Raw genomic sequence first — 25094 nt, forward strand, 5'->3', positions numbered from 1 at the left:
TATTTGAGATTGTTTAAATAACTAATAAGATTTTTATCATTAGCGGTACATTTTTTGGGGGAATAAAAATGATGAAATTGTTATTTTTATTTCCCCCCTGCAGAGATGTGAGCTAAAACAAGCGCTATAACATTCTATAACACACAATGGTGGTCATTCCGAGTTGATCGCAGCCAGCAACTTTTTGCTGCTGCTGCGATCAACTAGTACACGCCTATGGGGGAGTGTATTTCAGCTTTGCAGGGCTGCAATCGCTTGTGCAGCCCTGCTAAGCTAAAAAAAATTCAAGTAAAAGAATACTAGCCCTGGACATACTTACCCTGTGCGAAGATGCTGGAGCCGGCTTTGACGTCAGACATCCGCCCTCCGTTCTGCTGGACACGCCTGCGTTTTCTTCTCCACTCCCCGAAAACGGTCTCCAACGGTCCGGTGACGCCCAGGTACACCTTCTTTCTGTCAGTCTTCTTGCGGTCGGCTGTGCGACCGCTTTCTTTGTACACCTGGACGTAACCCGGCGACCCCTGTAGCCGGGCAACTTTGCCCACGCGCAGTGCGGCCGCCGCACATACGCATTCCGGACCCGTACGCACCGCAGCGACAAACCGCTGCGTGCGAACGGGTTGGAATGACCCCCAATATCTCCTTGCGGCCTTGCCTGCATTTGTCAGTGGCAAATATGAGTTCCAGAAGCAACATGTTGTGAAACAGTAACACACAATGAAAATATGGTCAAACTAATGTCACAGGGGGGTATTCAGCATGAAATGGTGGGGGTCATTCCGAGTTGTTCGCTCGTTGCCGATTTTCGCTATACTGCGATTAGTCGCTTACTGCACAACGGCAAGGTTCGCAGAGCGCATGCGCTTAGTTATTTTACACAAAAGTTAGGTATTTTACTCACGGCATAACGAAGCTTTTTCATCGCTGTGGTGATCTTAGTGTGATTGACAGGAAGTGGGTGTTTCTGGGCGGAAACTGGCCGTTTTATGGGAGTGTGCGGAAAAACGCAGGCGTTCGAGTTCCAAAACGCGGGAGTGTCTGGAGAAACGGGGGAGTGGCTGGGCAAACGCTGGGTGTGTTTGTGACGTCAAACCAGGAACGAAAAGGACTGAACTGGTCGCAATGGCTGAGTAAGTCTGGAGCTACTCAGAAACTGCGGGGTAATCGTTACGAGAAAATTAGCGAAGCTTTCGTTCGCAATTCTGCTATGCTAAGATACACTCCCAGTAGGCGGCGGCTTAGCGTGTGCAATGCTGCTAAAAGCAGCTAGCGAGTGAACAACTCGGTATCACCCCCGGTATTGTAATGCGATCGCATATTCCCGTTTCCCGCCGTAGGGCGCTTGTGCGGGACCCAGACTGCGCGTGCCAAGGAACTGCAATCACATCTCACTATGCGAACGCCTCTGACAGGCAACTGCGTTAACGGGGCGGAATGGGGCGGCGATGCTGCATTGTGGGGGCAGAGACTCTGCGTGTAGGTAGAAATGGGGGCGGGTTCGGGGCAGCCACGTGGCATCGCACGCGGGCGCACTGACCCAAAAAATGGCTGCCCTGCGTCTGCCTTCACAGCCTAGCTGCGGAGGCATGGGGGCTTCCACAAATCAGCGATGCAATCACAATTACATTGCGCTCGCATCGCTGCAGGGTATTTGCATGCTGGGTGGCCTTGCCCTGTGCTCGGCGGCCCCCAGCATGCGATCGCAGCCAGTTGCAGTTTTGCTGAAAACGCAGAACTGCAACTGAGGCTGAATAAGGTCCACAATGCGTTCAGTGTTTTGATTTCCAACTGTTGATTTATAATATGTTAGGTACTCATGTGAAACGAAGTCACCTGGTCGCGGTGCATGGGCCCGCATATTTGCGCAACTTCACTTATACTCCATGGGGCTAATTTAGACCTGACCGCTGCTGTGCGTTTTCGCACAGCAGCGATCAGGTCTGAACTGCGCATGCGCTGGCACCGCAGTGCACCGGCGCATGCCATACAGCCGACGACTGTCTCAGCCCTGCGATCGCCTCTGCCTGATTGACAGGCAGAGGCGTTTGCTGGGCTTGAGGGGGCGGGCCGGCGGCATTTGGGCGCCGTTTTAGGGGCTCGGTTCGGGCAACCCAGGCGCGCCCGGACCGTGCGGGGGATGGGCTGTGGCGGCTGCGTGACGACACATGCAGCCGATGTGACCAGCACAGCGACAAGTAGCTCCCTGCCAGCGCGCAGGAGCTGCGCTGCCAGGGAGTGCGACGGGGTAGGGCCTGACATGCGGGGCGGACTAGCCCTGTGCTGGGCGTCCCCCCGCATGTCTGTGTGACTGATCGTAGCTGTGCTAAATTTAGTACATCTACAATCAGGTCTGAATTAGGCCCCATGTGAATTGTGAGAGTTTATTTCAATTCTTTTTACTATCAGTGTTCTTAGTGCTAGGAGTGTGCATCAGCTTTTCTCTTCCTCCAGCATACTGTAGCATTAGAAGCCTCAGCATGACAGCACCTTTTAATGGCCCTCATTCCGAGTTGATCGCTCGCTAGCTGCTTTTAGCAGCCGTGCAAACGCTAGGCCGCCGCCCTCTGGGAGTGTATCTTAGCTTAGCAGAAGTGCGAACGAAAGATTAGCAGAACTGCACAGGAAAAATGTCATGCCGTTTCTGAGTAGCTCCAGACCTACTCCTATCTTGCGATGACTGCAGTCTGTTTACTTCCTGGTTTGATGTCACAAACACGCCCTGCGTTCGGCCAGCCACTCCCCCGTTTCTGCAGCCACTCCTGTGTTTTTGCCTGGCACGCCTGCGGTTTTTAGCACACTCCCTGAAAACGCCGAGTTGCCGCCCAGAAACACCCACTTCCTGTCAATCATACTACGAACACTCGAGCGACTGAAAAACGTTGCTCGAGCCTCTGTAAAACTGCAAACTTTTGTGTGAAAGTACTTAGCGCATGCGCGCTGTGTACCATGCGCAGATTTGCCGCTTTTTCACTTGATCGCTGCGCTGCGAAAAAGGCAGCAAGCGATCAACTCGGAATGAGGGCCAATATCTTTAGTAATAGTGTGTTCTCCCCCCTGTTGATTTATAATGTAATGCAGCTGCTGAGTAAGATAACTGGACAGTAGATGGCATGAACGCCTGGGCTAGCATTTCTTCAGCTGTAATGGTACCAAGAAGAATATATGCTATCTGGTCTATGAAGTGATTTTCAAGATGGTAGTGATGTTTTATGAGGCAAGCGCTTCCATATTTATGGGGTATATGATTTGTTTGTTTTCCAGTATGGCTGTGTTACCCTTAAAGCTTTCTATATGATTGCACGTCATGATCCAGACAGCGGGATCCCGTCCGCCATAATGCCGGTAGCGGCGCAAGCACTTGAAATCCCCTTACGGGCTTGCTGCGCTCGCCACGCTGCGGACACAGTGGCTCGCCATAGGTTGTATCCTCCCTCTATGGGTGTCGTGGACACCCACAGAGGGAGAATAGCCTGTGTCGCCGGTATTCCGACGGCGGCATTTCACCGCTAGCCGGGATCCCGGCGTCGGCACTGTGACCTACATACCTACATATACCACTAGGGCATAGTTGCTGATTTTATTTATCTTCCCTTTCCTGGAGGCAGTATTATATAACGTGTTAGGGATCTGTATAAAGTAGGGGGCAGTATAATGGTCGGTAAATAGGGTATGGGTCACTAGATCGACCACACTTAGGTCGACAGTCACTAGGTCGATCACTATTGGTCGACAGTGACTAGGTCAACACCTGAAATAGGTTTTTTTTTAAACTTTTTTTGGCGTCGTTTTCTTCGTAAAGTGATGGGGTATCTCAATTAGTGCCCCGTGTCCGCTCGCCATGCTTTGGGCAAGGTGCCTCGGTCCGCTACCACTGCGCGCGGCACAGGTTACTAATCCCAATCGTAGTCCACGTGGATCGTAAAGTATGAAAAAGTAAAAAAAAAGAAAAAAAAAGTGAAAAACTCATGTAGACCTTAATCCATGTCGACCTAGTGACCATGACGACCTAATGCATGTCGACCAATAGTGGTTGACCTAATGACTGTCGACCTAATGTCCGTATCCCGGTAAATAGTGGTAGGAGTAAGTACAGTAGTCAGTAGTGATGGGAGTCAGTATAGTGGTTGGTATATAGTGATAAGGGTCAGAATGATGTCTATAAGTAATGGTAGGAAACAGTACTATACAGTGGTAGTAGGCAGTAAGATGGTTGGTATATAGTGGTAGGGGTCAGTACAATGATCAGTATATATTTGTAGGGGCCGGGGTCAGTATAGTGGCAGTAGTCAGTATAATCATATGGTTTCTCTGACGTCCTAGTGGATGCTGGGACTTCCGTAAGGACCATGGGGAATAGCGGCTCCGCAGGAGACTGGGCACAAAAGTAAAAGCTTTAGACTAGCTGGTGTGCACTGGCTCCTCCCCCTATGACCCTCCTCCAAGCCTCAGTTAGATTTTTGTGCCCGAACGAGAAGGGTGCATGCTAGGTGGCTCTCCTGAGCTGCTTAGAAGTAAAAGTTTAAATAGGTTTTTTATTTTCAGTGAGTCCTACTGGCAACAGGCTCACTGCATCGTGGGACTAAGGGGAGAAGAAGCGAACTCACCTGCGTGCAGAGTGGATTGGGCTTCTTGGCTACTGGACATTAGCTCCAGAGGGACGATCACAGGTTCAGCCTGGATGGGTCCCGAAGCCGCGCCGCCGGCCCCCTTACAGAGCCAGAAGAGCGAAGAGGTCCGGAGAAATCGGCGGCAGAAGACGTTCCTGTCTTCAAATAAGGTAGCGCACAGCACTGCAGCTGTGCGCCATTGCTCTCAGCACACTTCACACTCCGGTCACTGAGGGTGCAGGGCGCTGGGGGGGAGCGCCCTGAGACGCAATAAAAACACTGTAAAAACCTTATATGGCTAAAGAAATGCATCACATATAGCTCCTGGGCTATATGGATGCATTTAACCCCTGCCAGTTTTCCTGAAAAAAGCGGGAGAAAAGGCCGCCGTGAAGGGGGCGGAGCCTTTCTCCTCAGCACACAAGCGCCATTTTCTTTCACAGCTCCGCTGGAAGGACGGCTCCCTGACTCTCCCCTGCACTACAGAAACAGGGTAAAACAGAGGGGGGGGGGGGGGGGCACTATTGGCAGCTAATATATAAATACAGCAGCTATAACAGGGAGTAACACTTATATAAGGTTATCCCTGTATATATATAGCGCTCTGGTGTGTGCTGGCAAACTCTCCCTCTGTCTCCCCAAAGGGCTAGTGGGGTCCTGTCCTCTATCAGAGCATTCCCTGTGTGTGTGCTGGGTGTCGGTACGATTGTGTCGACATGTATGAGGAGGAAAATGATGTGGAAGCAGAGCAATTGCCTGTGTTAGTGATGTCACCCCCTAGGGAGTCGACACCTGACTGGATGGTCGTATTTAAAGAATTACGTGACAATGTCAGCACTTTGCAAAAAACTGTTGACGACATGAGACAGCCGGCAAATCAGTTAGTGCCTGTTCAGGCGTCTCAGACAAAACGCCCGTTACCTCAGATGGTCGACACAGACCCAGACACGGATACTGAATCCAGTGTCGACGGTGAGGAGACAAACGTAATGTCCAGTAGGGCCACACGTTACATGATCACGGCAATGAAGCATTTCTGACACTACAAGTACCACAAAAAAGGGTATTATGTGGGGTGTGAAAAAACTACCAGTAGTTTTTTCTGAATCAGAGGAATTAAATGAGGTGTGTGATAAAGCGTGGGTTTCCCCCGATAAAAAACTGCTGATTTCTAACAAATTATTGGCACTATACCCTTTCCCGCCAGAGGTTAGGGCACGTTGGGAAACACCCGCTAGGGTAGATAAGGCGCTCACACGCTTATCAAAACAAGTGGCGTTACCGTCTCCTGATACGGCCGCCCTCAAGGAACCAGCTGATAGAAGGCTGGAAAATATCCTAAAAGGTATATACACACATACTGGTGTTATACTGCGACCAGCAATCGCCTCAGCCTGGATGTGCAGTGCTGGAGTGGCTTGGTCGGATTCCCTGACTGAAAATATTGATACCCTGGATAGGGACAGTATTTTATTAACTATAGAGCATTTAAAGGATGCATTACTATATATGCGAGATGCACAGAGGGATATTTGCACCCTGGCATCAAGAGTGAGTGCGATGTCCATTTCTGCCAGAAGGGCGTTATGGACGCGACAGTGGTCAGGTGATGCAGATTCCAAACGACATATGGAAGTATTGCCGTATAAAGGGGAGGAGTTATTTGGGGTCGGTCTATCAGACCTGGTGGCCACGGCAACGGCTGGAAAGTCCACCTTTTTTACCCCAGGTCACCTCTCAGCAGAAAAAGACACCGTCTTTTCAAACTCAGTCCTTTCGTTCCTATAAGAACAAGCGGGCAAAAGGCCACTCATTTCTGCCCCGGGGCAGGGGACGGGAAAAAAGACTGCACCAGGCAGCCTCTTCCCAGGAGCAGAAGCCCTCCCCCGCTTCTGCCAAGTCTTCAGCATGACGCTGGGGCTTTACAAGCGGACTCAGGCACGGTGGGGGCCCGTCTCAAAAATTTCAACGCGCAGTGGGCTCACTCGCAAGTGGACCCCTGGATCCTGCAGGTAGTATCACAGGGGTACAAATTGGAATTTGAGACGTCTCCCCCTCGCCGATTCCTGAAGTCTGCTCTTCCAACGTCTCCCTACGACAGGGAGGCAGTATTGGAAGCTATTCACAAGCTGTATTCCCAGCAGGTGATAATCAAGGTACCCCTCCTACAACAGGGAAAGGGGTATTATTCCACGCTGTTTGTGGTACCGAAGCCGGACGGCTCGGTGAGACCAATTTTAAATCTAAAATCCTTGAACACTTACATAAAAAGGTTCAAATTCAAGATGGAATCACTCAGAGCAGTGATAGCGAACCTGGAAGAAGGGGACTATATGGTATCTCTGGACATCAAAGATGCTTACGAAGAAAAGGCGTCTTAATTATCCCTTACTTGGACGATCTCCTGATAAGGGCAAGATCCAGGAAACAGTTAGAGTTCGGAGTAGCACTGTCTTAGGTAGTGCTACGTCAGCACGGGTGGATTCTAAATATCCCAAAATCACAGCTGATTCCAACAACACGTCTACTGTTCCTGGGGATGATTCTGGACACAGTCCAGAAAAAGGTGTTTCTCCCGGAGGAGAAGGCCAGGGAGTTATCCGAGCTAGTCAGGAACCTCCTAAAACCAGGCCAAGTGTCAGTGCATCAATGCACGAGAGTCCTGGGAAAAATGGTGGCTTCTTACGAAGCAATTCCATTCGGAAGATTCCATGCAAGAACTTTTCAGTGGGATCTGCTGGAAAAATGGTCCGAATCGCATCTTCAGATGCATCAGCGGATAACCCTATCTCCAAGGACAAGGGTGTCTCTCCTGTGGTGGTTACAGAGTGCTCATCTTCTAGAGGGCCGCAGATTCGGCATTCAGGATTGGATGCTGGTGACCACGGATGCCAGTCTGAGAGGCTGGGGAGCAGTCACACAGGGAAGAAATTTCCAGGGCTTGTGGTCAAGCATGGAAACGTCTCTTCACATAAATATTCTGGAACTAAGGGCCATTTACAATGCCCTAAGTCAAGCAAGGCCTCTGCTTCAGGGTCAGTCGGTATTGATCCAATCGGACAACATCACGGCAGTCACCCACGTCAACAGACAGGGCGGCACAAGAAGCAGGAGGGCAATGGCAGAAGCTGCAAGGATTCTCCGCTGGGCGGAAAATCATGTGGTGGCACTGTCAGCAGTGTTCATTCCGGGAGTGGACAACTGGGAAGCAGACTTCCTCAGCAGACACGACCTCCACCCGGGGGAGTGGGGACTTCACCCAGAAGGCTTCCAAGTGATTGTAAACCGTTGGGAAAAACCAAAGGTGGACATAATGGCGTCCCGTCTCAACAAAAAACTGGACAGATATTGCGTCAGGTCAAGGGACCCTCAGGCAATAGCGGTGGACGCTCTGGTAACACCGTGGGTGTACCAGTCGGTGTATGTGTTCCCTCCTCTGCCTCTCATACCCAAAGTACTGAGAATCATAAGAAGGAGAGGAGTAAGGACTATACTCGTGGCTCCGGATTGGCCAAGAAGAACTTGGTACCCGGAACTGCAAGAGATGCTCACGGAGGACCCGTGGCCTCTACCTCTAAGAAAGGACCTGCTCCAGCAGGGACCTTGTCTGTTCCAGGACTTACTGCAGCTGCGTTTGACGGCATGGCGGTTGAACGCCGGATCCTGATGGAAAAAGGCATTCCAGATGAAGTCATCCCTACCCTGATCAAAGCCAGGAAGGATGTAACCGCGAAACATTATCACCGCATTTGGCGAAAATATGTTGCGTGGTGTGAGGCCAAGAAGGCCCCCACAAAGGAATTTCAACTGGGTCGTTTCCTGCATTTCCTGCAAGCAGGACTGTCTATGGGCCTAAAATTAGGATCCATTAAGGTTCAGATTTCGGCCCTGTCGATCTTCTTCCAGAAAGAACTGGCTTCAGTGCCTGAAGTTCAGACGTTTGTCAAGGGGGTACTGCATATACAGCCTCCTTTTGTGCCACCAGTGGCACCTTGGGATCTCAATGTAGTTTTAGGGTTCCTAAAATCACATTGGTTTGAACCACTCACCACTGTGGAATTAAGATATCTCACATGGAAGGTGGTCATGCTGTTAGCTCTGGCGTCAGCCAGGCGTGTCTCAGAATTGGCGGCTTTGTCATATAAAAGCCCTTACCTAATTTTTCATTCAGACAGGGCAGAATTGAGGACTCGTCCTCAATTTCTCCCTAAGGTGGTTTCAGCGTTTCACATGAACCAACCTATTGTGGTGCCTGCGGCTACTAGGGACTTGGAGGACTCCAAGTTGTTGGACGTAGTCAGGGCCCTGAAAATATATGTTTCCAGGACGGCTGGAGTCAGAAAATCTGACTCGCTGTTTATCCTGCATGCACCCAACAAGCTGGGTGCTCCTGCTTCTAAGCAGACGATTGCTCGTTGGATTTGTAGTACAATTCAGCTTGCACATTCTGTGGCAGGACTGCCACAGCCAAAATCTGTTAAAGCCCATTCCACAAGGAAAGTGGGCTCATCTTGGGCGGCTGCCCGAGGGGTCTCGGCTTTACAACTTTGCCGAGCAGCTACTTGGTCAGGGGCAAACACGTTTGCAAAATTTTACAAATTCGATACCCTGGCTGAGGAGGACCTGGAGTTCTCTCATTCGGTGCTGCAGAGTCATCCGCACTCTCCCGCCCGTTTGGGAGCTTTGGTATAATCCCCATGGTCCTTACGGAAGTCCCAGCATCCACTAGGACGTCAGAGAAAATAAGAATTTACTTACCGATAATTCTATTTCTCATAGTCCGTAGTGGATGCTGGGCGCCCATCCCAAGTGCGGATTGTCTGCAATACTTGTATATAGTTATTGTTACAAAAAAATCGGGTTGTTTATTGTTGTGAGCCATCTTTTCAGAGGCTCCTACGTTTATCATACTGTTAACTGGGTTCAGATCACAGGTTGTACGGTGTGATTGGTGTGGCTGGTATGAGTCTTACCCGGGATTCAAAATCCTTCCTTATTATGTACGCTCGTCCGGGCACAGTATCCTAACTGAGGCTTGGAGGAGGGTCATAGGGGGAGGAGCCAGTGCACACCAGCTAGTCTAAAGCTTTTACTTTTGTGCCCAGTCTCCTGCGGAGCCGCTATTCCCCATGGTCCTTACGGAAGTCCCAGCATCCACTACGGACTATGAGAAATAGAATTATCGGTAAGTAAATTCTTATTTTCCGATTGATAGATCTATAGTAATACAGGGTCAGCATAGCGATGAGTATATACTGGAATTATCCAGAAGTGTGGCCAGTATATAATTGTAAGGGTCAGCAAATCTATTGGTATATGGTAGATGCTAGAATCAAGTGGGCTAAGGGACCTTTTCCGTAAGGGGGAGGAGTTAATTGGTATATAGTGGTGGTGAGGGTCGGTTTATAATGGCAGGAGTGAGTAATGGTCAGTATACAGTGGTAGGGGTCAGTATAGTGGTTGGCATATAGCAGCTGGGGTCTTTAGCATGGTGATTGGTATAAAAAAGTGACTGTAGGAATTAGGGGTGAGGCGAGGGGGAGGTAACCTTTGTCTGTCAGACAAGGTTGACGCACTGTATGACAAGGAATGCTGGGAGTTGCAGTTCCACAAGAGCTGGATAATTTCCGGCTCTTTCACGGACTCAGTGGATGAACTGTTCTCCGCGAACACAATGGCGCCGGCCTCCCCAGCGGACAGAAGCCTTCAGCAAAGTCTGCGCCCTAGTGGCCGAGCCCAGCGTTCTGACGTCATGAGCGGAAATTACGATAACAATTTGAAGTAAGATCCCGGGCCGGGAGCGCCGGTACGTGCAGGAGGTCGGGTGGTCACCGGGGAGACTGCAGGTGGGAGTCCGGGTCATGAACAGTGAGGTCGGGTCAGCTTAGAATAGATAGAATTGGTGGTGGGTCTGTATGTGTAATAGGGCGTGGGGGCAGAGCCGGATTAAGGTATTGGGGGGCCTGGGGTATTTAAGACATGGGGCCCCATATACTACCCACAAACAAAACTAAGCACACTCGTGTGTGTGTATATATAGTTTATGTATGTATGTATGTGTGTATACATATATAAACCCCCTCCTTGCAAGCCGCACATACAGTCATTTACACTGACAGCTGGGTCGGTGCAGGCTTTCAATGTGGGCGGTCGCCGGCAGCAAAGCATAGCAGTGCGATGCTGTCAGTATGATGGCTCAGCTAATGCATGCTGTTGCGGCACTGCGGATCGGTGTTTAAAATCCGATCTGTGGTGATCGGTGGAGGGGGCGGGGTGCTTACCCCCCGTGACACCCCCTTAATACGGCTCTGGGTGAGGGTACAGTGTAGTGTACTGGTAGAGGTGAGGTGAGAAATTGTATGTAATGAGTGGGGAGGGGGATTGTATAGGTGACATTAGAGGAGGGAGGAGAGTGATGTGTAGGTGACAGTAGAGGTGGGAGGAGAGAGTTGTGACGGTAGAGTTAGGAGGAGAGAGCTGTGATGGTACAGGTGGGAGGAGAGAGCTGTGACGGTAGAGGTGGGAGGAGAGTGCTGTGTAGGTGACGGTAGAGGTGGGAGGAGAGAGCTGTGTAGGTGACGGTAGAGGTGGGAGGAGAGAGCTGTGTAGGTGACGGTAGAGGTGGGAGGAGAGAGCTGTGTAGGTGACGGTAGAGGTGGGAGAAGAGAGCTGTGTAGGTGACGGTAGAGGTGGGAGGAAAGAGCTGTGTAGGTGACGGTAGAGATGGGAGAAGAGAGCTGTGTAGGTGACGGTAGAGGTGGGAGTAGAGTGATGTGTAGGTGACTGTAGAGGTGGGAAGAGAGAGCTGTGTAGGTGACGGTAGAGGTGGGAGTAGAGTGATGTGTAGGTGACTGTAGAGGTGGGAAGAGAGAGCTGTGTAGGTGACGGTAGAGGTGGGAGGAGAGAGCTGTGTAGGTGACGGTAGAGGTGGGAGGAGAGAGCTGTGTAGGTGACGGTAGAGGTGGGAGGAGAGAGCTGTGTAGGTGACGGTAGAGGTGGGAGGAGAGAGCTGTGTAGGTGACGGTAGAGGTGGGAGGAGAGAGCTGTGTAGGTGACGGTAGAGGTGGGAGGAGAGAGCTGTGTAGGTGACGGTAGAGGTGGGAGAAGAGAGCTGTGTAGGTGACGGTAGAGGTGGGAGGAAAGAGCTGTGTAGGTGACGGTAGAGGTGGGAGGAGAGAGCTGTGTAGGTGACGGTAGAGGTGGGAGAAGAGAGCTGTGTAGGTGACGGTAGAGGTGGGAGAAGGGAGTTGTGTAGGTGACGGTAGAGGTGGGAGGAGAGAGCTGTGTAGGTGACGGTAGAGGTGGGAGAAGAGAGCTGTGTAGGTGACGGTAGAGGTGGGAGAAGGGAGTTGTGTAGGTGACGGTAGAGGTGGGAGGAGAGTGATGTGTAGGTGACAGTGGCGTCAGAACGCTTTTTGGTTGGGGGGGGGCAAGATATAATTTCAGTTTGGCGCCCCTAAATATCTAAATGTCGCCCCCTCTGTTATACCTCATAACAAAAATGGAGAGAGAGATGTAGAGAGAGACATGGCGAGAGAGAGACATGGAGAGAAAGAGAGACCTGGAGACAGAGACACATGGAAAGAGAGATATGGGGAGAGAGATACATGGAGAGAAACGCATGGATGGTGAGAGAGAGAGAGAGGTATATCACCATCAGCAGAATGTGTGCCCAGGAGAGCAGTTACCTGGAGGTTTTCGGGAGGAGGTTGCAAGGTCTCTCCGGCCAGGTAGAGGTTCTGCAGGGGCTCTGGCGGGCTCTCAGGGCGTCACTCACATGTAGGCAGTGGTCCAGCAAAAATTTGGTGGGGGTAGGGGGGTGTAGGGAGGAGAAGGGGAGGATAGGCAGTGACAAGGCGGATGATGCAGGATGGTGTAAGGCGTAACTATAACTTTGTGGTTCACATAGAAAAATCTTGACAGGGCCTTCCCTGCCCCCCGCCGTTGTCACTTCAATACCCCTTAGGGGATCAAGAAAGAGAGCGAGAGAGAAAGACAAAGCAGGTATCAGGGGTAGAGAGAAAGAGAGGTGCGAGAAAGAGAGGGAGGTCAGGGAGAGAGAGAGAGAGAGGGTTTCACGGAAAAAGAGGGAATGAGCAAGAGATAGGAGCGAGAGAGAGAGGGTGTAAAGGCGGGTACACACTAGGTGACGGGGAAATGCTGGCGATCAACGATATAGTTCGTATACACTGATCGTTATCGTTCAACGATAACGATCAATGTCGTCATCGCCGGAATTCCAGGCCATGATGCTCAGCCCAACATTGACAGGTTAAGCTACATGTCAGCTCAATATTGGTGATCGCTGAACGGTGTGCGGGAGCGCGCCTCATTCATCGGTCACCGATATTGCCCACATACACACTGGACGATATAAGACTAAAAATAAACGATTAAGACTTTTATGTCGTTGTCGTTTATTTTTTAGGCTAAAATCGCCTAGTGTGTACCCCCCTTAAGGGAGAAAGAAAGTGTCAGGGACAGAGAGAGAGTGTGTGTCAGAGGGAGAGCGGGTCAGCAAGAGCGACAGACTGAGGTAGAGAGAGAGACTGTCAGGGGGAGAGACAGTGTTATGGAGTGAGGAAGAGACAGTGTCAAAAAGAGAGACCGACAGTGTCAGGGAGAGAGAGAGACAGTGCCAGCAGGGAGGGAGAGAGAGCTAGACAGCATCAGGGAGAGACATTGTCACAGAGAGAGATAGAGTGCCAGGGAGAGAGAGACAGTGTCAGGAAGAAAGTGAGGGAGAGAGAGTGTGTCAAGAAGAGAATGAGGGAGATGATGTCAAAGAGAGAGAGTGTAGGGAGGGGACAGAGAGACATTGTCAGGGAGAGAGTTGAGAGGGAGAGTGTCAGAGGGAGAGCTAGAGAGGTGGGGCAGCCCGAGACACTACCTTTACAGTCTACAGCACAGCACAGGTCTCTTATGGGGGCTGGCACTTCACGGCATTAGGCCCCGCTCCTTAAATACCCGCAAATTGCGGTACTGCCACCGGGAGCCTGCCAGGGCAGGTAGGTTAGTGGCAGAGTAGACTGTGCCAGGCTAGTCCCCCCCTCTCCCATTACATACTCCGTGGCTGCAGGCAGGGCCAGCCCGAGCCTCCTTTTTTTTGCAAGCGAAAATATATTTTGGCGCCCCTTAGTGGAATTTATAGGAGCGTGGTTTCATAGGGAAGAGACGAGGCCATAGAATAGTACCAATTCACATTACACCTTACAGCAGCATGCGCTAGTCACATTACACCTCACAGCAGCGTCCGCTAGTCACATTACACCTCACAGCGGCATCCGCTAGTCACATTACACCTCACAGCAGCGTCCGCTAGTCACAATACACCTCACAGCAGCGTCCGCTAGTCACATTACACCTCACAGCGGCATCCGCTAGTCACATTACACCTCACAACGGCGTCAGCTAGTCACATTACACACCTCACAGCGGCGTCCGCTAGTCACATTAAACACCTCACAGCGGCGTCCGCTGGTCACATTACACAGCACAGCGGCGTCCGCTAGTCACATTACACAGCACAGCGGCGTCCGCTAGTCACATTACACAGCACAGCGGCGTCCGCTAGTCACATTACACAGCACAGCGGCGTCCGCTAGTCACATTACACAGCACAGCGGCGTCCGCTAGTCACATTACACAGCACAGCGGCGTCCGCTAGTCACATTACACAGCACAGCGGCGTCCGCTAGTCACATTACACAGCACAGCGGCGTCCGCTAGTCACATTACACAGCACAGCGGCGTCCGCTAGTCACATTACACAGCACAGCGGCGTCCGCTAGTCACATTACACAGCACAGCGGCGTCCGCTAGTCACATTACACAGCACAGCGGCGTCCGCTAGTCACATTACACAGCACAGCGGCGTCCGCTAGTCACATTACACAGCACAGCGGCGTCCGCTAGTCACATTACACAGCACAGCCGCGTCCGCTAGTCACATTACACAGCACACCGTGTCCGCTAGTCACATTACACCTCACAGCAGCGTCCGCTAGTCACATTACAAAGCACAGGGGCGTCCGCTAGTCACATTACACAGCACAGCGGCGTCCGCCGCTAGTCACATTACACAGCACAGCGGCGTCCGCTAGTCACATTACACCTCACAGCGGCGTCCGCTAGTCACATTGCACCTCACAGCGGCGTCCGCTAGTCACATTACACAGCACAGCCGCGTCCGCTAGTCACATTACACCTCACAGCGGCGTCCGCTAGTCACATTACACCTCACAGCGGCGTCCGGTAGTCACATTACACAGCACAGCCGCGTCCGCTAGTCACATTACACAGCACAGCCGCGTCCGCTAGTCACCTTACACAGCACAGTGGCGTCCGCTAGTCACATTACACAGCACACCGGCGTCCGCTAGTCACATTACACAGCACAGCCGCGTCCGCTAGTCACATTACACAGCACACCGTGTCCGCTAGTCACATTACACCTCACAGCAGCGTCCGCTAGTCACATTACAAAGCACAGGGGCGTCCGCTAGTCACATTACACAGCACAGCGGCGTCCGCCGCTAGTCACATTACACAGCACAGCGGCGTCCGCTAGTCACATTACACCTCACAGCGGCGTCCGCTAGTCACATTACACCTCACAGCGGCGTCCGCTAGTCACATTGCACCTCACAGCGGCGTCCGCTAGTCACATTACACAGCACAGCCGCGTCCGCTAGTCACATTACACCTCACAGCGGCGTCCGCTAGTCACATTACACCTCACAGCGGCGTCCGCTAGTCACATTACACAGCACAGCCGCGTCCGCTAGTCACCTTACACAGCACAGCCGCGTCCGCTAGTCACCTTACACAGCACAGCGGCGTCCGCTAGTCACATTACACAGCACAGCGACGTCCGCTAGTCACATTACACAGCACAGCGGCGTCCGATAGTCACATTACACCTCACAGTGGTGTCCGCTAGTCACATTACACCTCACAGCGGCGTCCGCTAGTCACATTACACAGCACAGTCGCGTCCGCTAGTCACATTACACCTCACAGCGGCGTCCGCTAGTCACATTAGACAGCACAGTGGTGTCCGCTAGTCACATTACACCTCACAGCGGCGTCCGCTAGTCACATTACACAGCACAGTCGCGTCCGCTAGTCACATTACACAGCACAACCGCGTCCGCTAGTCACATTACACAGCACAACCGCGTCCGCTAGTCACATTACACCTCACAGCGGCCGCTAGTCACCTTACACAGCACAGCGGCGTCCGCTAGTCACATTACACAGCACAGCGGCGTCCGCTAGTCACATGGGAGAGAGAGCAGCCTGTATCCAAGGCGGGCGGCAGCGGCGCTGTACAGCGAGTGACGGTGATTCACTCACTGTCAGCAGCGGCGGGGATTTGATGAAACCCGGAATGGACAAGTTTCCGGAGCACCTGACCGGATCAGCTCCCTGCAGCGACCTCTGCGACTGGGGAGCATAAACAGTGGGTATGGGGTCACTTATTAATTATTCATTTATTCATGCATTAAAAACATTTGCCCCGTCCTATGCAGCCATATTTATATAGATAGATAGGTGCAGGACCAGCAGCTATCTCAGTGCTCCCACTCCCTCTGTCTGGGAGCAGCAGCAGGGTAGGTAGGAGGCTGTCAGCCCTGCACAGTGTCACTATGCCCGGGGGTAGCGGCAGCAGGGTAGGTAGGAGGGCTGACAGTCTTCAGGCAGTGCGGGAGCAGCAGCAGCTTCGAGCTGGCAATGATCTCTCCCTCCCCGCTGACAGCCCATCGCGGACACTCCCCTGGACACTTACTCAGCTCCCCAGCGGCAGTGCTCGATGCAGTGACCTGATCCTGTCCGGCGCTCTACGCGGACGCGGTAGTCCGCAGCGCTGGCTGCAGGGGGTTTCAAGACGGAGCCACTGTAGGAGGGGGCAGAGCCACTGTAGGGGAGGAGGTGGCACAATGGAGGTGTCCGTGACTGCCAGACGCGCTGAGGACGCCTGAGGAAGCAGGAAGTGCGGCAGCCGGCAGCAGTATTTCACCTGACCGTCTGCCGCTCCTCTGCTGCAATTGCTAGGCGCCTCGCACATTTTTGCGGGGGGCGAGCTGCCCCCTTGCCCCCCCCATTCCGACGCCCCTGGTAGGTGACAATAGAGGTGGGAGGAGAGAGCTGCGTAGGTGACTGTAGAGGTGGGAGGAGAGAGCTGCGTAGGTGACTGTAGAGGTGGGAGGAGAGAGCTGTGTAGGTGATGGTAGAGGTGGGAGGAGAGAGCTGTGTAGGTGATGGTAGAGGTGGGAGTAGAGTGATGTGTAGGTGACTGTAGAGGTGGGAGTAGAGTGATGTGTAGGTGACTGTAGAGGTGGGAGGAGAGAGCTGTGTAGGTGACGGTAGAGGTGGGAGGAGAGAGCTGTGTAGGTGACGGTAGAGGTGGGAGGAGAGAGCTGTGTAGGTGACGGTAGAGGTGGAAGAAGAGAGCTGTGTAGGTGACGGTAGAGGTGGGAGGAGAGAGCTGTGTAGGTGCCGGTAGAGGTGGGAGAAGAGAGCTGTGTAGGTGACGGTAGAGGTGGGAGGAGAGAGCTGTGTAGGTGACGGTAGAGGTGGGAGGAGAGAGCTGTGTAGGTGACGGTAGAGGTGGGAGGAGAGTGATGTGTAGGTGACTGTAGAGGTGGGAGGAGAGAGCTGTGTAGGTGATGGTAGAGGTGGGAGGAGAGAGCTGTGTAGGTGACGGTAGAGGTGGGAGTAGAGTGATGTAGAGGTGGGAAGAGAGAGCTGTGTAGGTGACGGTAGAGGTGGGAGGAGAGAGCTGTGTAGGTGACGGTAGAGATGGGAGAAGAGAGCTGTGTAGGTGACGGTAGAGGTGGGAGTAGAGTGATGTGTAGGTGACTGTAGAGGTGGGAAGAGAGAGCTGTGTAGGTGACGGTAGAGGTGGGAGGAGAGAGCTGTGTAGGTGACGGTAGAGGTGGGAGAAGAGAGCTGTGTAGGTGGGAGGAGAGTGATGTGTAGGTGACTGTAGAGGTGGGAGAAGAGTTTTATATAGGTAACGGTAAAGGTGGGGCAGAGAGCTGTGTAGGTCACGGTAGAGGTGGGAGGAGAGTGATGTGTATGTGACGGTAGAGGTGAGTGATGTGTGGGTGACTGTAGAGGTGGAGGCTGCTTATTTAATGGTGGGTAGCTGTTACCCTGTCAAGTGAAGGATAGGTATAGGGAGGAGCCCATTGCACTGTCCAGTTTGGTACTTATGATGTCAATATCTCCTGCCTCTGTGATCTAATCACACGCAGATGTCATATGAAAAGTTCTTACCGCTGTACTGTGTATGCCACAATTTGCTTCAGGTGGCCATAGCCACCATTTCTGTAATTTGAGTGTGTGCTTCTGTTGCAGAGAATGGAGGTACAGGGTCCTGACCATCCTGTGAGGATACCCCGTGGTCGCAGTAACCCACTACAGAAACGTGGTTCCAGGGATGATCTGGAGGTGTCTGTGGCATTTCCAGGGCTGGTGACAAGCGAGAGCTGCTGCCGATTCACCTGTGAGCTTCTCAAACACATCCTGCACCAGAGACACCAGCTGCCTCTGCCCTATGAACAGCTCCTCTTCTTCTGTAAGAAGCAGCAGGTAAGGGTCCAGCTGGTAAGCACCCAACCTCTTTCCTGCCGTGCCTCCCCCCCCCAACTGCCCTCTAATGCTCACTCCCCTGCTCTATGAACATTAAGAGGCAGCAGGGGAATTCTGCACCACTCTCTACTGCCCCCAATACCCTCTCCCCCCTGCCCTACAACAGCTTCTCTATAGAGGCAGCAGATGAGGTTACCCTTGTTAAGCCCCTACGTCTCCCACATACCCATGTTACCGCTTTGCCTAACCTACTCTTCTGTAAGAGGCAGCAGGTGAGCATCTCCTCCCCAGAATCCCTTCACACCCCCCCACCCTAATATGTATCTCCCCCCTCATACTGAGCTCCCCCTGCTGCTCTCATCCTGCCCTGCCAGCAGCTCTTCTTCTGTACGAGGCGGCAGGTGAGTGATCCACCTCCAATAACCACTTTCTCCAGCCAAGCCCTCCGACTGCCTCCATCATGCCCTATGAGCAGCTTCTTATCTTCTGAAAGATCCACAGGTGACTCCGTTGACATTATGCTCACCATCTACCCCCCTATTGTCCCATCAAACCCCCATCCACCTTCCTTTTCTTTGCTTGGTTTCCTTATATTATGGTCATAAAGTTCTTTTGAAGACTTTTGTCCAAGATAAAAGAACCATATCAATAAACTCCAGAAGCGAAGACCATGAAGTAAAACATCTTAAAGTATCGGATGTGAGGACCCCTCCTCGTTAATTGCTTTCTAACTAACCCCCCCCAAGCCCTCCGCTTTGTAACATATCACCCCTTTTGCTGCCAGGATTTTACCTGCTGTTCAGTTATATCTCCGCACGTGACATATTGGACCAAATTGAATGAAGTCCGATAGTTGGCCGGAGGTGCGGGTTTAAAGAGGCAATCATGTGTAATGCATGGTTTTGCCTTGTGCATGATTGCTGCTTTAAAAAATCTTCGAAATTTGGCCATGAACTCGCAACTCCGGACAACTTGGACTTCATTATATTCAGCCCATGGTCTATCTTGGCAGAACCTAATGCACTACATTTCCCATCAAGATGTCCCCGGGATGAGCATCACATTCACAAACCTAAAGAAAATATTCAGCTATGAAATCAGGTCAGTAGAATTGTGTCCAATATACAGAATATTATGCAGAATTGTTAAGTTTCTTATATATAAAAATATGGGCGGTTTCAGGGATAAAGCTTTACACCCTGGGAAGTTGGCGACAATATATTGTATTGTGCGAGACCCTCCTCCTAATTCCAGTTTCTGGATTTTGCACACACAACACACAGGTAAAATGGGAATAAAAGTCGGTACTTGCTATTCAGTAATGTATCACAGCATATAAATGTCACCCAGTGGGACTTCTATAGGACTATAATAAAACATAATGGGGCAGATGTATTAACCTGGAGACAGCATAAGGAAGTGATAAACCAGTGATATGTGCAAGGTGATAAAGGCACCAGCCAATCAGCTCCAATATGTAAATGAACAGTTAGGATCTGATTGGCTGGTGTGTTTATCACCTTGCACATATCACTGGTTTATCACTTCCTTATGCCTTCTCCAGGTTAATACATCTGCCCCAATGTTGCAAGCAGGTCTGCCAGTAAGTCTTGCCACCTTTTTCTGCTAAGTGGAACGATCTGTAAGAAGTTTCATGTGTATCCTGATGTTTGTTAATCTTCCGAGTGCCACGATTCTTTTCACAAAGCAATTGTGTAAATGCCCCTCCATGTGCACCCTGTACAAGAGGCGACTGCATCTCTGGTGAGTAATGATTCACTGTAAAGGGGCATACACACTGGTTGAAGTTTTTGACTATCGATATAATCAACCAATGATGTTCTCGATAGTCGATTTTACTTACACACTGGACGATATGAGAGTACATACATCTATATCTTCCAAATTGACTGGCATGTATCAACGATGATCGATCAACGATGAATGATTGCGGGAACATGCATCATTCATAGTTGATGCATCCACACTGAAACATATGAACGATTTATGAACGATATCATTCATATCTTTCAAGATATCGCCCAGTGAGTATGCCCCTTTGAAAGATGTCAAAGGGGGGGAGGTTCAGGGGAAATTTAAGGAAAAATTACTTCACAGAAAGGGTAGTGGATAAGTGGCATAGCCTCCCATCAGAGGTGGTAGAGGCTAAGACTGAAGAGCAATTTAAACATGCTTGGGATAGACATATGAATATCCTTACAAAGAATTAAGGTTCAAAAAGGGTTGAGATTGCCTAAAGGATAAAAAAAAGGGGCAGACTAGATGGGCCAAGTGGTTCTTATCTGCCGTCAGATTCTGTGTTTCTATGTCACCGTGTGAGCTTGAAATCCTCCGTCCTCTTCCCGGTCTGTATCCTAGATCACTGTGGGTTTTTCTTTGGATTTGAAATTGCTCTACCACACCATACTTGCTGTGCCCTATAGCTGTGGGTACATACTAGTAGCAGCTGTACCCCCAGCCATGCTGCAGTGTCAGTGATTGGAAATTGTGTCTCTGTCCCCCCCCCCCTTCCTCTTTCTGACACTTACCACTGTTGCTTCTCTCCCCAGGACGGTGAAGATATTGGAAGGCGCCCCATAAAAGCGGAAGGGTCGGATTCTCGCCAGTGCCAGCGATCCATGTCAGACTTGGCTGAATTGCTATCCCAGCTGGAGACGTTCTTCACCCTCACTGCCGTGCCGCGGGTTCTGCTGCTACTGGGGGGCACTTCGGTGAACCCAAAAGAGCTTTATGTGATTGACATGGAAGGTTTACAGCTGGGTAACGGTGATCAGAGCCTGAGTACTCGGCCCTGTCTGCGCCAGCTTTTCCATGACCTATTCTTAGCCGACCCATTCAGTGATCTGCGCTCTTCTCCTCTCATGAGCCTGGTGGTAATGGTACAGGGTCACAGAAACTGTGGTGCAGACTGGTTCCGACCCAAAATCAGCTACAAAGTGCCAACCCGGGGCCACGCGCTGACCATCAGACTATCCTGCACCAAACCACAAGCCGCCACCTACAGCAATGAGGACTATATCTGGTACCAGGCTCCCATCATACTGAAAGGGTTTCAGAACTGAGCACACTTACCGTCAGAAGCCCATTCGCTTATACCAAAAATATGTTTGGGGGGAGCAGATTCTGAACAGCTTCTCCTTTAGTGCGAGCGGCCGGACGATCAGGACACTACGTTTCCACTCAGCGGATCCTATAATGCACCTTTAACATTATATGACGTGCAATGCTGTCACTTGCTGCTTCTGTTATTCTGTAAATGACTCTGAATTAGGGAGGTATACATGTGTCACTGCCTTATCAGACACAGGGAATGCATAGGGGTAATTAATACCAGCTATAGGGTGCCGCCGTCACAATCATGGTCCGTGGTGACAATCCAGCTGCTAGTGACATAGTTTGCACGCGTTTGTACTCCGATATGAAAGGGGCAGTTTTAACTTGTTTGAAAACCATGTTCTGCCGGAGGAGGGGGGGTGTTACATGCAGACGCAGGCAAATTTCCCAGTATTCAATGGCAAATTGCGTTACTACCACTTTCATCATGGTTTGTTCAAATGCACATTCAACTTGTCAGCAGGGTTCTCTTCAAACTGTGGGACAGATGTATTAACCTGGAGAAGGCATAAGGAAGGGATAGACCGGTGATAAATGCAAGGTGATAAACACACCAGCCAATCAGCTCCCATATGTAAATTAACAGTTAGGAGCTGATTGGCTGGTGCATTTTCACCTTGCACTTAACACTGGTTTATCACTTCCTTATGCCTTCTCCAGGTTAATACATCTGCCCCTGTAAAAGATGCCCTCTCTACCTCGCACCACTCGTGGATACTAATTGCTGCTGATGTGACGCGTAACGCTCCTTTCCCGTTTCTTTATATATATTTCCTCTTGCCCAGGGAGCCATAACCCCTCTGTGTGATAGAGATCATTCTGTCTGGCTGAACGAAGGATGTTAGTAACTACAGAAATGCAGAATATATGCGGAGTGATCATATAATTATCATGTATTTTATTGTTTGCAACAAGCCACACACTTGAGGCCCAGACGTCCTCCATACCATTATTACCTGTGGGACCTTGTGTCTGGGCTGATGCCCCAGCAGAGAACTTCTCTGACTGTAGTTGTAGGAGTACCCACATCTACCAACACACCAGCACCAGCCGGATACCTCATGGGCCTAATTCAGATCTGATCGCAGCAGCAAATTTGTTAGCTAATGGGCAATACCATGCTGCACTGCAGGTGGGGCAGATGTAACATGTGCAGAGAGAGTTAGATTTGGGTGGGGTGTGTTCAAACTGAAATCTAAATTGCAGTGTAAAAATAAAGCAGACAGTATTTTCCCTGCGCAGAAACAAAATAACCCACCCAAATCTAACTCTCTCTGCACATCTTATATCTGGCCCCTCCACCTGCAGTGCGCATGGTTTTGCACATTAGCTAATAAATTTGCTGCTGCGATCAGGTCTGAATTAGGCCCCTTTTACCTGGGCTGGTGCGATAGTGTGTTATGTTTCCATTCTGCACCCGAGTCCCCTGCATGATGCCATCACCCCGCTCTGTGCATAATCTCTACAATCGTCCCAAGAGCTGAACCTTTATGTGATCTTTCCACTTTTTAATGTTAATTATGAAAGAAACCTGACGTGGAGACTTGATGTAGTAAATGCTGTTTCTGTGCTGCAGGATGCTTGAGGACGGACCTTCCACGCGTCTTTGTGCCACTTATGTTTACAAGAGGATTAAGACCTTAATACATCATATATAAATATATTTTTATACATATTTCTGACTTTTAATCACGCTATTACAGATAATTTATTTGACTTGTATACCGGTGCTTTCGTTGTGTTGGACTGTACGTTTTGTATGACTGAGACGATTCTTACCCTGCACGTCCCATTTTTAGTTTTCTGCGACAACTGAATCCTGCTTTTATCTAGAAACAGTTGTGATTTGTGATCCGCGTTTAGTTTCTGATTCTAATCATTTATTGTGTCTAAATAAAGACCAATGCTTTCCCATTGCTGGAATTAGGTTATTAAATGAAAGATCTTTTACCCCTTTAGTGTGTTGTTTGTCATTTCAGGCTAGCTGTACCTAGCTTATAGCTGTGACCCCATTCTGGCCACCCGCACTGCAGGCTCTGCTCTCCGTCAGGGCTGTAATCTGTTCTGGAAATAATATAGAAGTATTTTACTTGTGTCCTTAAAGCCTGTTATATGCACAGTGATACTGATGGGCCAAGTAATGTACGCACATGGATCTTTACGCGCACTTCCTGAAAAGTCTTTATTCTCTTACGTCCTAGAGGATGCTGGGGTCCACATTAGTAACATGGGGTATAGACGGGTCCACCAGGAGCCACTGGCACTTTAAGAGTTGAATAGTGTGGGCTGGCCCTCCCTCTATGCCCCTCTTACCAGATTCAGTTTAGAAAATGTGTCCGTTGGAGCCGGTCACAGCTAAGGGAGCTACCAGAGCTTCTTTTAGTTTTTTTTTTTAGTTTTTTTAAAGAGTGATAGGCAACAGGGAGGCTGCTGGCAACAGCCTCACTGCTACGGGGGACTAACGGGGGGAGTAGTGCCCACCCTAAGGGGTTCGAGCCACTATCTCCGCTGACAGGACACTGAGCTCCTGAGGGGAATGATGGTTCGCCGCTACAGGTGACCGCTCACCCCGCAGCATGCCGCCACCCCCTTACAAAGCCGGAAGATTCCAGTGGCGAGTGAGTCACTGGCCCCCCTTGCAAGCGGGGAGCCGGTGTGAAGATGGTGGCAACAGGGTGGGCGCTCTGCAGGCTCAGCGGTACATAGTGTGAGGGGTGCCTTGAGCCAGCGCCGTACCCTTAACTGGTCAGAAGTCTATCAGGGACCTCCGGTAACGCTGCCAGTTGAATCCTCAGGCCAGTATAAAGATATGTGGAGCGGGAAGCAGCGCCATGTTCAGGGGGCGGAGCTTCTCAGAGTGGACCCAGCAGTGTTCAGCGCCATTTTCCTGCCTGCAGATTCCTGTGAGAGACGCTAACAGGGAGAGCTGTCCCTCCAAGCAACTCCAGCGGTACCAGGGGGTTGTAGAAGGGTGGGAGGCGAGTGTACATACTGTGTAGTCTATATAAGGTACACAGTAAGCGCTAAGTAGTGGAATTTATCTAAAAAGGCGCTGGGTGTGGGTTGGCTTCAATACCTGTGGCATTCTTGGGGGGGAAACTCATTTCCCTGTGGTGTGTGTTGTGGGTGTTTGTACTGTCTCAGTCATGTCTAGAGACTCTAGGGGTCATTCTGACCCGTTCGCACGCAGCGGTTGTTCGCTGCGGTGCAAACGGGTCAGAATTGCGCACGCACACAGTTGCCCGGCGACAGACATCGCCAGGCAACGGAGCGCCCAGCGAGAAAAAAAGACGCAGCGATGGACAGAAGAAGATTGACAGCGGAGAGGCCGTTTTCGGGGAGTGATAAGAAGAACGCAGGCGTGTCCAGGCAAATGGAGGGTGGATGTCTGACGTCGGGACCGGGACCTTCATCGCTGGATCCATCGCACAGGGTAAGTAGCTGCAGGGCTGGTCTTGTTTTGTGTGAAATTTTTTAGCATAGCAGGGCTGCACAAGTGATCGCAGCCCTGCTATGCTAAAATACACTCCGCCATAGGCGGGGATTAGTTGATTGCAGCAGCAGCAAAAAGTTGCTGGCTGCGATCAACTCGGAATAACCCCCTCTGTGTCATATGCTGCAGAGGAGAATTCCTCTCAGGAGAACATTCCATGTGCACAGGATTGTACTGTCTTGTCTCAGATCCCTGTTAATGAGCCTGAGTGCTTATCCTCTCTTAAGGGTATGATTGCTCAGATCTCTACTAGAATAGCT

The 25094-nt window shown here is 50.8% G+C and overlaps 1 protein-coding gene across 6 annotated transcripts; it reads left to right on the plus strand.

Moving 5' to 3' along the window:
• The first annotated feature begins 282 nt into the window (after positions 1-282).
• On the plus strand, positions 283-23291 carry MAD2L1BP (MAD2L1 binding protein). 6 transcript variants are annotated; one of them, XM_063918804.1, is made up of 3 exons: positions 283-440; positions 17973-18206; positions 20777-23291. In XM_063918804.1, the coding sequence occupies exons 2-3, from the start codon at positions 17976-17978 to the stop codon at positions 21287-21289; spliced, it is 744 nt and encodes a 247-aa protein (XP_063774874.1). In that variant the 5' UTR covers positions 283-440; positions 17973-17975; the 3' UTR covers positions 21290-23291. The 6 variants fall into 6 exon arrangements, with proteins under 6 accessions (XP_063774874.1, XP_063774870.1, XP_063774872.1 ...); XM_063918800.1 differs by lacking the exon at positions 283-440 and adding an exon at positions 10152-10480; XM_063918802.1 differs by lacking the exon at positions 283-440 and adding an exon at positions 10155-10413.
• The last annotated feature ends 1803 nt before the right edge of the window (positions 23292-25094 follow it).

This window comes from Pseudophryne corroboree, chromosome 4, assembly GCF_028390025.1.
Source record: "Pseudophryne corroboree isolate aPseCor3 chromosome 4, aPseCor3.hap2, whole genome shotgun sequence".
NCBI lineage: Eukaryota > Metazoa > Chordata > Amphibia > Anura > Myobatrachidae > Pseudophryne > Pseudophryne corroboree.